This window comes from Cyprinodon tularosa, unplaced genomic scaffold, assembly GCF_016077235.1.
Source record: "Cyprinodon tularosa strain WSP-4 unplaced genomic scaffold, ASM1607723v1 ctg94, whole genome shotgun sequence".
Lineage (NCBI taxonomy): Eukaryota > Metazoa > Chordata > Actinopteri > Cyprinodontiformes > Cyprinodontidae > Cyprinodon > Cyprinodon tularosa.
In genome coordinates, this window is record NW_024039718.1 from 1,649,563 (window position 1) to 1,663,158 (window position 13,596).

At 39.3% G+C, this 13,596-nt stretch overlaps 1 protein-coding gene across 1 annotated transcript in view; it reads left to right on the forward strand.

Moving 5' to 3' along the window:
- The window catches only part of mtrex (Mtr4 exosome RNA helicase), a 28,824-nt gene that overhangs the window by 14,658 nt on the left and 570 nt on the right, over positions 1-13,596 (forward strand). The window contains exons 12-26 of the mRNA XM_038275004.1: positions 93-172; positions 473-583; positions 4,510-4,611; positions 5,391-5,516; positions 5,830-5,980; positions 6,074-6,246; positions 6,333-6,401; positions 7,127-7,252; positions 7,337-7,447; positions 7,540-7,728; positions 11,067-11,230; positions 11,799-11,904; positions 12,330-12,386; positions 12,458-12,620; positions 12,967-13,071. Coding sequence (XP_038130932.1) covers positions 93-172; positions 473-583; positions 4,510-4,611; positions 5,391-5,516; positions 5,830-5,980; positions 6,074-6,246; positions 6,333-6,401; positions 7,127-7,252; positions 7,337-7,447; positions 7,540-7,728; positions 11,067-11,230; positions 11,799-11,904; positions 12,330-12,386; positions 12,458-12,620; positions 12,967-13,071 — 1,833 coding nt within the window. The remainder of the gene's footprint in view (positions 1-92; positions 173-472; positions 584-4,509; positions 4,612-5,390; positions 5,517-5,829; positions 5,981-6,073; positions 6,247-6,332; positions 6,402-7,126; positions 7,253-7,336; positions 7,448-7,539; positions 7,729-11,066; positions 11,231-11,798; positions 11,905-12,329; positions 12,387-12,457; positions 12,621-12,966; positions 13,072-13,596) is intronic.

Consider the following 13,596-nt stretch of genomic DNA (forward strand, 5'->3'; position numbering starts at 1 on the left):
GCCAAAAGACAGTGAAAAATATTATTTGATACCATTAATGTTTTTGAGATCAAGTGGCTAAAAAAATGTGACGCAAATTTGGTTTGTTGCAGATGATGAGAAGCGTCTGGTTGAAGAAGTGTTTAACAACGCAGTGGACTGTCTTTCAGATGAGGACAAGAAATTGCCTCAGGTAAGCAAGGGTGGAGTGTTGCACATTTTCTTTCATACAGTTGGCACACAACCTCTAATGTGTTTTTTCCTCTAATATCTCAGGTTTTGCAACTTAATGTTGACACCTTGTAAAACCTTCCAAAACCCTCAGTTTCCTCCAGTTACCCAGCTTAATGAAAAAAAGCTACTTTATTAAATCCAGCCTTGTTTCTGTAGCACAGCATTAGTAACAGCCATGTCACACCAACACAGGCCCAACATTTCCATCCTTGTTCTTCATCGCTACATTTAATGATTGGGATTTTCTGGTATCCCACAGGTGGAGCATGTGTTGCCACTGTTAAAGAGAGGAATAGGCATCCATCATGGAGGCCTATTGCCCATCCTGAAAGAGACCATCGAGATCCTTTTTTCTGAGGGTCTGTTAAAGGTACGTCGATCTCTGAAAGGATACCCTTTTTAGTGCTGTTTTATTTTTTTTCCTTTAAAGAAGTACAACACAAAAACATCTTTATTAGGATTTATGTGATAGATCGACAATATAAAGCTGATTTTAAACAGATTAAGCCCAGAACACTCTGAATCTGATTTTGTGTCCCATCCGTCTTTGTGTCGAACCAGGTCGTTGCGTTTTGAGATAATTGAAAGTCAATGGGAATGATCCCATCTGACACAATTTTCTTCAAGAGGGCTTGCGTGGCTTCGTTTGAGATAGACGATATTTTAGTCAGCAATTCATTGGCAACTTCATGGGTCTGACAGGAAGAGACACGGCCACATAGTCAAACACATCCGCATTGGGGGAAAATACAAAATATCTGTTAATCGCGCAGGGAAATGGTCAGGTCTGGAGTCGCGCGGCCTACGTAAATCAGGCAGGACAGACTCGTGCATAAATGATCTATGAAACATAAAAAAATAGAATAGCCATGATAGGAGTTCAGGACAGAAAAAGATAAAGTAGTGATCCTCTTTGAGGTTTGCAAAAATGAGGGACAGCAAAAAAGGCAGCTTATCACACCTCAAATCTTTAGGAGGACAGAAAACGGATATAGTTACATAATGATCCACTTTGAGCATCACACACACACACAAAAAAAAAAAAACAATGTGCAAGGAAGCTTATGATTCTCCCCTCTTTATGAAAAGAAAGCAAAACAAAACTTCAAAGACCTTTTCTTAACAGGAAGTTCCCATTATGTTTTTTAATAGAGGCCTAGATAAATTCTCTATCTGTTGTGGTTTTAGATGCAGCACACACTCCTTAATAGGGGTGGAACGGTTCACAAAATCCACGGTTCGGTTCGATTCACGGTTTCGTGGTCACGGTTCGATTCGGTATATGTTGATTGTTACACCGAAATCCCATAAAAATATATGAAATTAATGAAAAAATCCCCTAAAAAATAATGGATTGTAATTATTTTAAATGATTCACGGAAACCCTGGATAATTTCCGTATGTTTGGCTGCTTTGAATTTAATCATCTCCAAGGGGGAGGGGAGCGGACGGGAGCCACAGTGGAGGCTGTAGGCTTTGCTTTGAGCAGCCGGTCTGGAGCGCAGCGGGGGTTGCTGACGGAGTATGAGGGATTTCGCGGTTAGCATTACATGTTGCTGTTAGCATAAAAAAAACATGTTGCACAATGCTTGCACACCGTTGCACTTTTATCCACAACTTTCTTTCCGCCGTCATCGTAGGTCACTCTAAATGCAAAGCGCTCCCATACAGCAGACCTATAAAGTGCTGCTGGCGCGTCTTCCAACTTCTGTTCTTTCCCACTCGCCATTCCGACACAATTCTCCACAACAACTGATTTTTTTCCCTGCTACACCTTCTTGTTTACTACTGTTGGTTGGCTTTAGTCGCAGTACCGCCACCTTCTGCTCTGGAGTGTACACGCTTCGCCTATGAGAAAAAGGAGCAGCGCATGAACCGAACGAAACACATGCAAACCGAACCGAGACAGTCGAACCGAACGATTCGGGCGGTTTTCATAAATCGTCCCATCCCTACTCCTTAAGTGGGGCTTTGCTATATAGCTGCGCTGGTTGTTTTGTTTTTATTTGTTCATTTTAACAATTTTTGATAATCTGTCGAAGCAAAATGTGGCAAATTCTTCTAATGTGTGTTGCACAGAGAAATAAGTAAAAATAATCTGCACAGATCTGCTCACTCTGCTAGTTGGAGCCTCTATATGCGCAGTCAGTGTGACATGGAGAAAAATCGGATCAGAGATCAAAAAGTCACATGCAACTGGTGTGACCCGGCTTTTATCTTGCACCACCCAGGATGAGTGATTATTTGTTGCTATAGATATGGAAGCATTACTCAATGTTTTATATTGCTCTTTCACATCAGAGAATTGTATAGCTATCTGACTTTATAGACACTATGTGTCACAGCTTGCATAAGCGCTGATCAACATCTATTTTCCATTTCTGTTCATCTGCCTCTCAGGTGAAGTATCTCCCAATACTCTTTGTCTCTTTCGTCTCTTTGACTGAAATAGATCACAAAGCCTTTTCTCTGGGCGAGGACAGATAAACATGTTTTGATCTAACCCATTCTGTGGAGCTCGCTGCTGTTTTTTTTAAGGCGGTTGTCCTGCAGACAGTGATCATCATATTAGTATGAAGAGTAGAGATGCTGTGTTTAGTATGAATGAGAGCTGTAGGATTTTTACATTTATTTTCACCTGACTATATCCCCTTTTTTTTTTATTTATTTTTTTATATTGAATCTAGGTACCATGTGCCTTTTTAGACAATGAATGTAAAAAGGGGGCTTGAATATAAATTCATTACTTTTAAAATTCTGAAAGAATCAAATAATTTTGTTGGATATCAAGATATTATTTCACAGCATCAAACCCATAAATACATTCTGTCTCATGTACAAACACATTGTATTATTAAGTATCAAAATTAGGAGATAAGGAAGTATCATGAATTGACCACTGTTTTAGTATAGGAGGTATCAAAGATGACCTTTTTATAATCAAAATGAAAGGAGAAAATAAAATGAAAAATAGAGATAGAGGGGGGAAAAAGATGCTGAAGTGCTGTTAAAAGGTTTTTAGGTGGTTTTGATGAAAGGGCGTGGGTTTTATATACCGGTACTTATCCTCTACTACGTTTTAATACCTCTACTGCGTATTTAAAAATAGAGCAGGAGCAAAACTGAGTATGTTTGTGCTTTATTCATGTATTTATTACAAAGTATGAATCAAACCTGGGAGCTGGCCGTGAGACAGACACATCGCTGATGACACAGAGCGCTGTGATCACTACTCTGAAACAGTTTATTGAGGCGTAAAATAACTTAAAATGCAGAAGTCTGCCGGCAGAATATGTTCGCTTTTATTATCCTGGTGCCTGCAGTTTAGATTGTACCAGTTAGTTCTGACGCGCGGCTGAAGCAGCTTTGCTGCTCTCGCTGCACGGTGCAAAAGTGTGTCTGACGCGCGTTGGGCGGAGCTACTCTATCCTTTCTTTGCCTTGCAGCTATATTTGCTGTGATCAGTGGGAAAAAAGTAGTTTTAATATGTTTCTAAGTGAGAAAATCCACCTGAAAACTTAATTCAACAGCAGCCTCTGGCCGGGTCTCCTCCTCGCGGTTCACCACGGCGGCTGGTAGGTGTTTTTCATCAAAATAATCCATCAGCATTTTAAGTTAATTTAGGCGTTAATAAACTGTTTCAGAGGAGCGATCACAGCGCTCTGTATCATCAGCGATGTGTCTGTCTCACTGTCAGCTCCCAGATCAGCTTCTCTGATTGGTTGATGCGGTGCATCAAGCAGCAAAACTTCAATTTTTCCATCTCGCTGCGGGACCTTTTGCTGTGCCTTGACGTGCGTCAACCATTGACTTTGCATGTAAACTCGCTGCTTCTGCTGAACCTGCTGCGTCCCATGTGAAAGCAGCATTACTTGAAGTTCCTTTGTCAGACCTCCCGCAATAACAGCAAGCACAGCGTTCATTTGTTTCACCATGTTTTTCACATCGGCTGTGAGATGGGCACGCATGGAGTCACAGATTAACAGCGATGGTGATAAGTGGAAAAAACCACTTGGTCTCCTTACATACACCTCCCTCAGCCACTATTTCATCATCTCCTCAATGAGGAGATGAGTTTTGTATAAAGCACATACCTGTTCTTTTATACACAATCCACGCCCACACTTCCCCCTTTAACGTTCTCATGGTGGTCTCAAACGTCTGCAGTAACAACACACATAGGGCGCACCGCACTATAGGGTGCGCCGCACATTTTGAGGGGGGAAAAAAGACGTTTATATGCGCCTTATAGTCGTGAAAATACGGTAATATTATTGATTTGTCTTCTTTTTCCAGGCCTTGTTTGCTACAGAGACTTTCGCTATGGGCATCAACATGCCAGCTCGCACCGTGCTCTTCACCAGCGCTCGCAAGTTCGATGGCAAGAGTCATCGCTTTGTAAGAACTCTCAATGCAACTGTTTTTCCCTATTGAATCTTTCTAAGAATCATTTTGTTCTAAAAGCGATTGCTTTTATTTGGGCCCTTTCAATGGTCACCTCTCCAGAAGTTGATTTGTGTGGCCTTATATAAGCAGTGAGGTTGGCAGAAACTGCAGGTGATGTAAATATTTCCTTGGAAAAGTCAAACACACAAAAGGAAAGCTGACTGTTTCTCTTCAGAGAGTGGTCAGTGAAAATAAAGAAGGCATCCTGTAAACATGGCTGCCTCTTTAAAACAGCTCTGGCCTGTGTTTAGTGTTCAGTTTTTACACAGCCTGTTGCTCTGAAGTCTTTATAAGGTCTTCAAACAGAGCAGGCTGCTTTGCCACATAAACAGCCACGTATTGTTTATAAGAGCTGGGGGCCGTGTGTGAAGCTGCAGACATAGAAACAGAAACGCACTAAGGATCGTAAGCACCGGGGGAAACATCTCTCCTATCCAAGTACTTCATGAAGAACATCTGGTGCCTCTGATTGTGCCAAAGCTCCACGCAGGCACTCTCGTCAAAAACACTTTGCTTTTCTTCCCTATCCATGCAAAGTTATGATAGGATGAGATCAGGTCAAATTGAAGTCCTTTAATTTTGTTTGCAAAACAAATTGAGTTTTATCAGCTTTGTTTGAGGACCAGAAAAAAAGACTATATTTCAAACTATATACATGATTATGTTTATCTAGGACATACAGACTGGTAGTTACTCCTGTAGCCTAACAACCTATTTATTTCTTTTCCCAGATTACATCAGGTGAGTACATCCAGATGTCTGGTCGGGCTGGAAGGAGAGGAATGGATGACAGAGGAATAGTTATTTTCATGGTGGATGAGAAGATGAGTCCAGCTGTGGGCAAACAGCTACTGAAGGTACCGTAAATCTGGATGCTATAAATAATCTTTGATCTCAATATGGCTGACTAAGTTGATTGTCTTGAGAGAGATCTTTATCATTTTCCATTAGTCTGACACATTTATTGGCCTATTGTTATAAATACTGCTGTGAGCCTTTTGAAGTCGATACTAATCTGTAAATGTTTGCTCATAAAGGCTCTGATAAAATATCTGCCAGGTGTTGGAGTCAACATCAGCGCAATTGCATTGATTGCTTTTGCGTGGCTTAGTTTATTCCAACTGTTTTCTGTTATTAATTTGTACAGTTTTGTTGTGACTTGCTTTGCAGGGCTCAGCAGACCCTTTGAACAGTGCCTTCCATCTAACCTACAATATGGTGCTGAACCTGCTGCGTGTAGAGGAGATCAACCCAGAGTATATGCTCGAGAAGTCATTCTACCAGTTTCAGCACTACAGGGCTTTGCCTGGCGTGGTTGAGAGTGAGCATTGACCGTTTTAACTGTAACCCTGCCAGATGTTAGTTGTAGAAATGTAGAAAGGTTAAATTAAACTGCTGCTTGTGTTTTTTGCAGAAATTAAGAAGTTAGAGGAGCAGTACCACACCATTGATATTCCCAATGAGGAGAGTGTGGTGACTTACTTTAAGATCAGGCAGCAGCTGGCCAAGCTGGGAAAAGAGATACAGGAATTCATCCACAAACCCAAATACTGCCTGCCCTTCTTACAGCCTGGGCGACTTGTGAAGGTTCGTCTTTTCTCACTTATCATCTGGGAATATTTCTAGACTTTCACGTTTCATTGAAAACTGCTCTTATTCTACTGATTGCACAGGTGAAAAACGAGGATGCTGATTTTGGCTGGGGAGTGGTTGTAAACTTCAGCAAGAAAACAAATACAAAGGTAAGCCACACATTAACGTCACTGATGCTTTTATGTTTTTTTGGAAATAAAATAATCAATACAAAATAAGGCATAATAATAATAATAATTAAGCCCTTTTATTGAAAACCTTGCTGTTTGTTAAAGATGTTCACTTAAAGGGACTCTTAACCCAAGTCACAGATATTTTACAACCTTTAAAAGTTTTTTTTCTCTCCTATTTATCTCTGTCAGTCTTTCCCTGCCAAATGTTACCAGTGTTCTTTTAAGATAGACCATGCAGCATGATGCCACCATGGTTATCTGTGTGGGGGTTCTGTTCAGAGATATGTGTAGTGTTAGTTTTCTACCGTAGCATTTTTCTTGTTGAGCTTAGTTTAAAGCTCCCGTGACCAGGGCAGCGTCTTCCACAGGTTTGCCATGCATTCCTTTAAGCAAAAAGCCAGATGGACTTCTGTCCTCTGAAGGTCCAAAGTCTGTGATACTAGTTTAAAACCCAACCCTACTTAATCTACCTGACTGGTTAACTTTACTCACTTGGACTTATTTTGACCTTAAATAAAAAACAAATGGAATGAAAAAACTCTAATTGCAATGATCATTTTTTTAGATTTTTTTTTTTTTTTTTTATCGGAAACTACCAGAATCCCTTTTTATTCCCCTCCATAGTTATGCACTTTTTTTGTGTAACTTTCCTTGCAGATTAATGTGTAACTCTCTATTTTGATGTGCTTTTCCTGGTTTAGGCCCTCGCAGACTCTGAGCCGCTTTATGTGGTGGAGGTTTTGCTTCACTGTAGTAAGGAAAGTGTGAAAGACTCTGCAACTGAGGCGGCCAAGCCTGCTGCTCCAGGGGAGACTGGAGAGATGCAGGTTGGTGAAATTATCAGAAAAGCCCTGAACTTTTTCCAGTATAATATAGACAGCACTCACATTTCAGTCTGTTTTAATTTCCAGGTGGTTCCAGTGATGCTCCATCTCCTCACTTCAATCAGCTCGGTTCGTCTTTACATCCCCAAAGATCTCAGGCCTTTTGACAACAGACAACTCATGCTTAAGTCCATACAGGTACAAACTGTTTTCAACTTTGAATAATGGAAAACCAATTAAAAAATCGATATCCAAACATTGAAACTTCCGTTTATTCGTTTTGTTTCCAGGAGGTGCAGAAACGATTCCCAGATGGCGTTCCTTTACTCGACCCCATAGATGACATGGGTATCAAAGACCCGGCCCTGAAGAAAGTGATTCAGAAAGTGGAGGCCTTTGAACACCGGATGTACACACACCCACTCCACAGTGACCCGAACTTAGAATCAGTCTACTCCCTCTGTGAGAGGAAAGCACAGGTAGGGATGTGTTTGTGTGCTATCAAGTTAAATGTCAAGTCTTAGGAAACCTGGGTAAATGTTAACAGTTAAACAATGGATTGTAATAGCTGCTATTCTTATAAAATGATTCAGTATTTATTTTGAGAAGGTAACTATAGCTGAAAACAACCGACAATCTTTCTTTGTCTTTAGTTTTTGACAGACGCAGGAAGAAAGCAGCAATATTCCAACATTTTTTTTTTTCTTTTCAAAGGTCATTTTAAAAACAAACTGAACACTTTTAATCGGGAATGCCACCTTATCAGATCTGTTTTATTTTTACTAAAACAACAGTCGGCCCAGACCTCCAAGTCCTAAGCATTGTTTTCCCCCGTAGTTAAATAACAAACCGTTCTCACAATCTGCCAACATAGAGATTCTGGGACTTCTACTAGAAAGATTGAAACATGTAATTGGGATTCAGCAGATCTTAAAGGGCTAAGCTGCTATCTATAAACGGTAAATACTCTGCAGCTTATTAGTGTGTTTTACATTTTCCATGGTACTCACTATTTTATCCAGGAGGCAATGTTTAGATGGCCAACTAGAAGATACTCCATTTCCAATCAATAGTAGCAGAAGAGTTCCTACTGAATTCAAAGTGTTTTACCACCATACCATCTCAATCCTGTAGATATTTTATTTTGAACTGTAGTAGTTCTGTTTTACTAGTAACAATAAAAGCCGATAGGTATAAAACATTTTCAATGCAAACATGAAACTATTTCCTATTAGAGCCACAGAAAAGCAACAATCCTGTCCATGTGTGGTGTGGATGCCAGCAGATTTTTTATTTATTTATTAATTTTTTTGTAGAAGTGTTTGGTTAAAGAAATAAAGTATTGTGGTACTGTGAGGATTACCTGATGAAGATTAGTAAAATGTTGACTGTGTGGCACTCAGAGGATTTGACATCAAGATGGTTAAAATCAGATGGAAGTAGATGAGGATATATGAAGCTGTTGGCGTGTTAACAGCTGATAACGAGACGAACCAAGGTTTAATGCAAATGCTTTGGCTAAAGCATAAAGGGGTCTTTCAAGATGTCCTTACTTAAAAAAGTAGCAGGAGTCTGTCAGAGTATCAGGGTTTCTCCCATACATTCATGGAGGGATAGTCAGTTTCTTGGTGTGACTTAAAAGGGAAGAAGGTGGATGGATTTATGTAAGGATTAAAGTTGAAGGTGGAATCCAAGGTGGGATGCCAAAGATGGGAGATTTAAAAAGGGCAGATGGAACAGTAGATGACCTACAAAATCAGGAAAATGATCTAATCTCCAGGTATTTCATTGGTTATCAGCCTTTGGAAGGAGAAAGTTATAGAGTATCACTTTAATGAAACGGTAACCTTGCATCTCTACTGTGTTACATTAGGCCCTCCTCCTCTTTGATCTGGTTGTTATGGACACAAATCTGACGGGTTTCACGAGTCCGTTGAGACCAGAGAGGTGTTTATTCAAATGGATTGGTATGCAAATCAGGCTTATTTTGCTTTTGGGTTTCATAAAGCTGGCCTGCTGTAAGTCTGCCTCAGTTACTATGGCAATAGAGTAATATTAGCATGGTCAGGACCCGGTTTAGAGCAATCTAAGTTTAAGGTATGTGTCTTTGTTGAATCCAGCAGCAAGGGACACAGTGAGTAACAGAAAGGCTATTGAGCCCTTTGTTTGTCCCAAATGGATGGTGCCATTAAAAATGGTTACAGTTTTAAGCTAAATATCACCAAAGGAATTTCACTTCAACACTTCACACTTTTGTTCAATTAATATAAAAATATAAATACAATTATTTGAACATGAAAATCTGGTCTGGATTTCAGAGCCTGAATCTTTTGTTCTTTGTTGAAATAAACAGTGTGTCAATCAGAGCTTACCGTTTCAATTAAGACCTTTTTATTTTTTTTATCTTTTACGGCACTAGTGGATCTTTTTTACGGACAGTAGGCTGACAGGAAAGGGGATATGAGAGAGGGGGAGAGACGTGCGGGAAAGGACCACAGGCTGGATTGGAACCCAGACTAAGGCCTCCATACATGCCACCACCCAAGCACGCCCTCCTGACTAAATTTAAAATCTTTCTATGCTTTTTAAGAAGATTAAAACTTATTTTAATGTTTTTAAAAAAAATTGACACTAGTTGAATATTGCATTAAATGGGCCATATTTACAACTCCACTACTTCCTTTGTATCCTGTCTTTATTCCTGGACAGACTGATTAGTCCAGGTGTGTCCGCCCAATGTTGTCATGGTTACTGAGGTCAGACACACCTGGATTAATCAGTCTGTCCGGGAATAAAGACAGGAAAGAAAGGAGCTGGCTGGAGTCGAGGAAGTGGTGGAGTTGGAATTTTCTCTAGATATTCTATATGATGAAAAATGTGACATTTAATCTCTCATTAATGCCCTCCTTCCCTCTCCCTGACTTTATTAATGGTAACAGTACTTTTATTTTTATTTTTCAGTTAAATTTCTGCTGTGCACATTCACGTTTGTCTTGGTGTTTTCAATAAACTCCATGATCAGCAGCACGATGTGCTTACATGAGCGAGAACATTGATTAGTTAAATCTGTCTTAAATAAGTGACGTATTAAAAAGCAATGTCTTTTTGGTGAAACTCTGTAATCACAAGTTGCCTAAGTTGAGTCGGAGTTGGTCTGCTAAATCCAATTTTTCAGTTTCCCCACTATTTACATCTCTCTATAGTGTTAAAAAATTCAGAAGTATAAATTTTCTTTAGTGTTTGATCTTCCCGGCAACACATTTACCATCTTGTGTGATAGTAACCCCCTGTGCTGAGCAAAGTGAGCATCAGGTGCTCTTTCATTTCCCTCCTGTGATCCAATTATAGCTGAAACTACAGCGCTCACCTTATTTGTTTACATAATTTGCTTAGAAAAACAGGTAAAGTTGTCCCAGCTTGGAAGCTGCATCATAACAGAGAAGTCCTTCATATGAATCCCATTTCCACTGAAACGATACAACCTGGTTTTCTGAAATGAATATGTTTTTTAAATATTGCTAAATAGGACCAGAAATTCTTTTTTCGGTTTGTTTTCTGCTTCTCTAACAATTCTTTATCAGCAGGCATATCTGTGAGTTCAGTTACATGAAGCAACAGCTCTTGTCTTGTTTCTTGCTGATAAAATGTGTAGTTTTAAAATATATTTTCACCCCTTTTTAATTGCTTGTTCTATAAAAGCTTTAAAAAATGGATTGTAATCAGAATTCAATTCAGCTCAAAGTTCTGCTTGATCCCAAAGGAAAATTAAATAATAGTAAAAGAATAACAATTTTTGTTTGTTTTTTTTGTTTTGCAGATTGCGACTGAGGTTCGAACTGCCAAACGGGAGCTGAAGAAAGCTCGGACCGTCCTGCAGATGGACGAGCTGAAGTGCCGAAAGAGAGTTCTTCGAAGGTTAGGCTTCGCCAGCCCCTCTGACGTCATTGAAATGAAAGGCAGAGTCGCCTGTGAAATCAGCAGGTAAGGAGAAAACTAAAAGCATCCTTGTAATCCAAACTGTAGTTATTTTTATTGCAGCATTTACATGCCACTGGCCATTCATACAATAGGTTGGATATTTTCGGGTTATTTTCCACTGTTGAACTCTGTTCGGTGCAGAAAATGGATTTGTTTACTTTGTCTGCTAGCCATGAAAGTGGAATCAAAATGATCTGATTTCACAGTAATGTAATTTAAAGAGTAATTTCAGTCAGAAGCCAAAACATTTAGAAAATGTTGAACATGGCAGATGGCTGTGCTGTTTATATGGAAAATTCTGAAACTGTTATTTTTATTGGCAAAAATATTTCTACCCATTCCTAACAGTGTAATTTTACCTCAGTTTGTCATCTTTGGCTTAAAGTTCTGGATTTTTATTTAGTTTATCATTTAGAAACTCTTAATGTTTAAATTGTAAGATCTATCTTAAATTCCAGCGTTCACTCTAACCTTCAACACATTTCCTCTCAGCTATTGTGTAATAAAACAAGAAAAGCACATTAGTGATCCTGCTTTACAAAGTGCTAATCCTGAGTGTCGACTTGTGCAGCGCTGATGAGCTCCTGCTGACAGAGATGGTGTTTAATGGCCTATTCAACGACCTGACTGTGGAGCAAGCCACTGCCCTGCTGTCCTGCTTCGTCTTCCAAGAGAACGTATGAACAAAACTCCCATAATTCCTCTAATTCTCTGCACAAACATTCCTAGCACAATCAGAATCCCTTTCTGGCAGAGTCCAGATCAAGTTTGCGTTCTTGGCCTATTTCACTGCTCTGCTAGCAAAGCAAACTACAGGTTGATTTGTTTGTCTTGTCTAATGAAGCCTGTTTAAACAACGAGGTGGTTTAGAGTGAGATTATTGAGTAGAGCTCTTCTCTGGCTTTTATCCTGCATAAACGGTTTTCAGCTTGTCAAAATAAGTCCCTAAAGCTTGAATTGAATTTTGGATAATAGTTATTTAAATAATCTCGGTTTCAAGGCTTCCTCGTTTCTCTGTTTCTTCTTAGGCAGGCTTATATAAGGTGGAAATAGCTTTTTTGTTTTGTTTTCTGACCATTGATGAGGTTATTTCGCCCTGCAGGCCAGTGAGATGCCAAAACTAACCGAACAGCTGGCTGCACCACTCAGACAAATGCAGGTGAGACCTTTAGGTGCACAGACTGACTTCTAGCTAAAGTGGAGATGTGAACACTACCTTATACCTTTTAGGAGTGTGCAAAGCGCATCGCCAAAGTGTCTGCAGACGCCAAGCTGGAGGTTGATGAGGAGACTTACCTGAACCAGTTCAAACCCCACTTGATGGATGTAGTCTTTGCTTGGGCCAACGGGGCCACATTCGCTCAGATCTGCAAGATGACTGACGTCTTTGAGGGTTTGTTTTTTCCTCTCACTGTTCCTTTTTTAATGTTGCCTTTTAGGGGTGTAAAACAGGATGAATCATGTGGCTCATTTTTCCCAGAAGTTTCATTATTTGCTAAAAGTGATCTCATGGATAAAACATGGGATGGAACCATAAAAGAAATATGAATCTGTGTTGAGAAACTCCAGGGAGGATTTCATAAGGTCTTGTGTATTTTTTGGCAGCTAAAATCGAACTTAGGAAATTTCTGCAATTATTCAGCTGTGTGTTAATTTAACTTTAAAATGACCTCTGCTGTGTTTTTCTTAGATTTCTGTGCAAGTGCCTCATTCTATCTTTAAATATTGTTTTTCTGTAGGAAGCATAATTCGTTGCATGCGGCGTCTGGAAGAGGTGCTGCGACAGATGTGCTCTGCAGCCAAAGCCATTGGTAACACTGAATTGGAGAACAAGTTTGCAGAAGGTAAGATGCTCAGGGTTTCTTCTTGTTTGGTTCAGAATTTTTTGTTCTTTTATATTCAATAATTTTCTGATTTAGAAATTTTGGTTGTTATTTCGGGGGGACTGAATACATTTCTCTTGATGCTCATAAAACCACATACTCTTTACTGAAGATATATTTGGCCCTTTGTTGAAAAATGAAATGTAAAAGCTTTCTGGGAATAAAAATAGTACTTTTAACCAAATTAACCATGAAACTGTTCAGTTTGCTTTTTTAATTCTTATTTATCCCCGATGGACAGGGATTGTTTCAGCTGCAGCTATTATTAAAGCACAATATAAAGCCAATGAGGATCTTACAAAACAAAAAACACTTTCATTTTTATATAGTGGCCTAAACAAAAATGCTAACATCTGGCAAACTGAAGTTTAAAAAAAATCATAGCTATTTCCCCCTTTCAGTACATAAAGATATCAGTCTTAAATATTGCTAGATTTTGTTGTTAGTTTGTTTTTAGTTTCTACACCTTTGAAGTTCAGAATGACC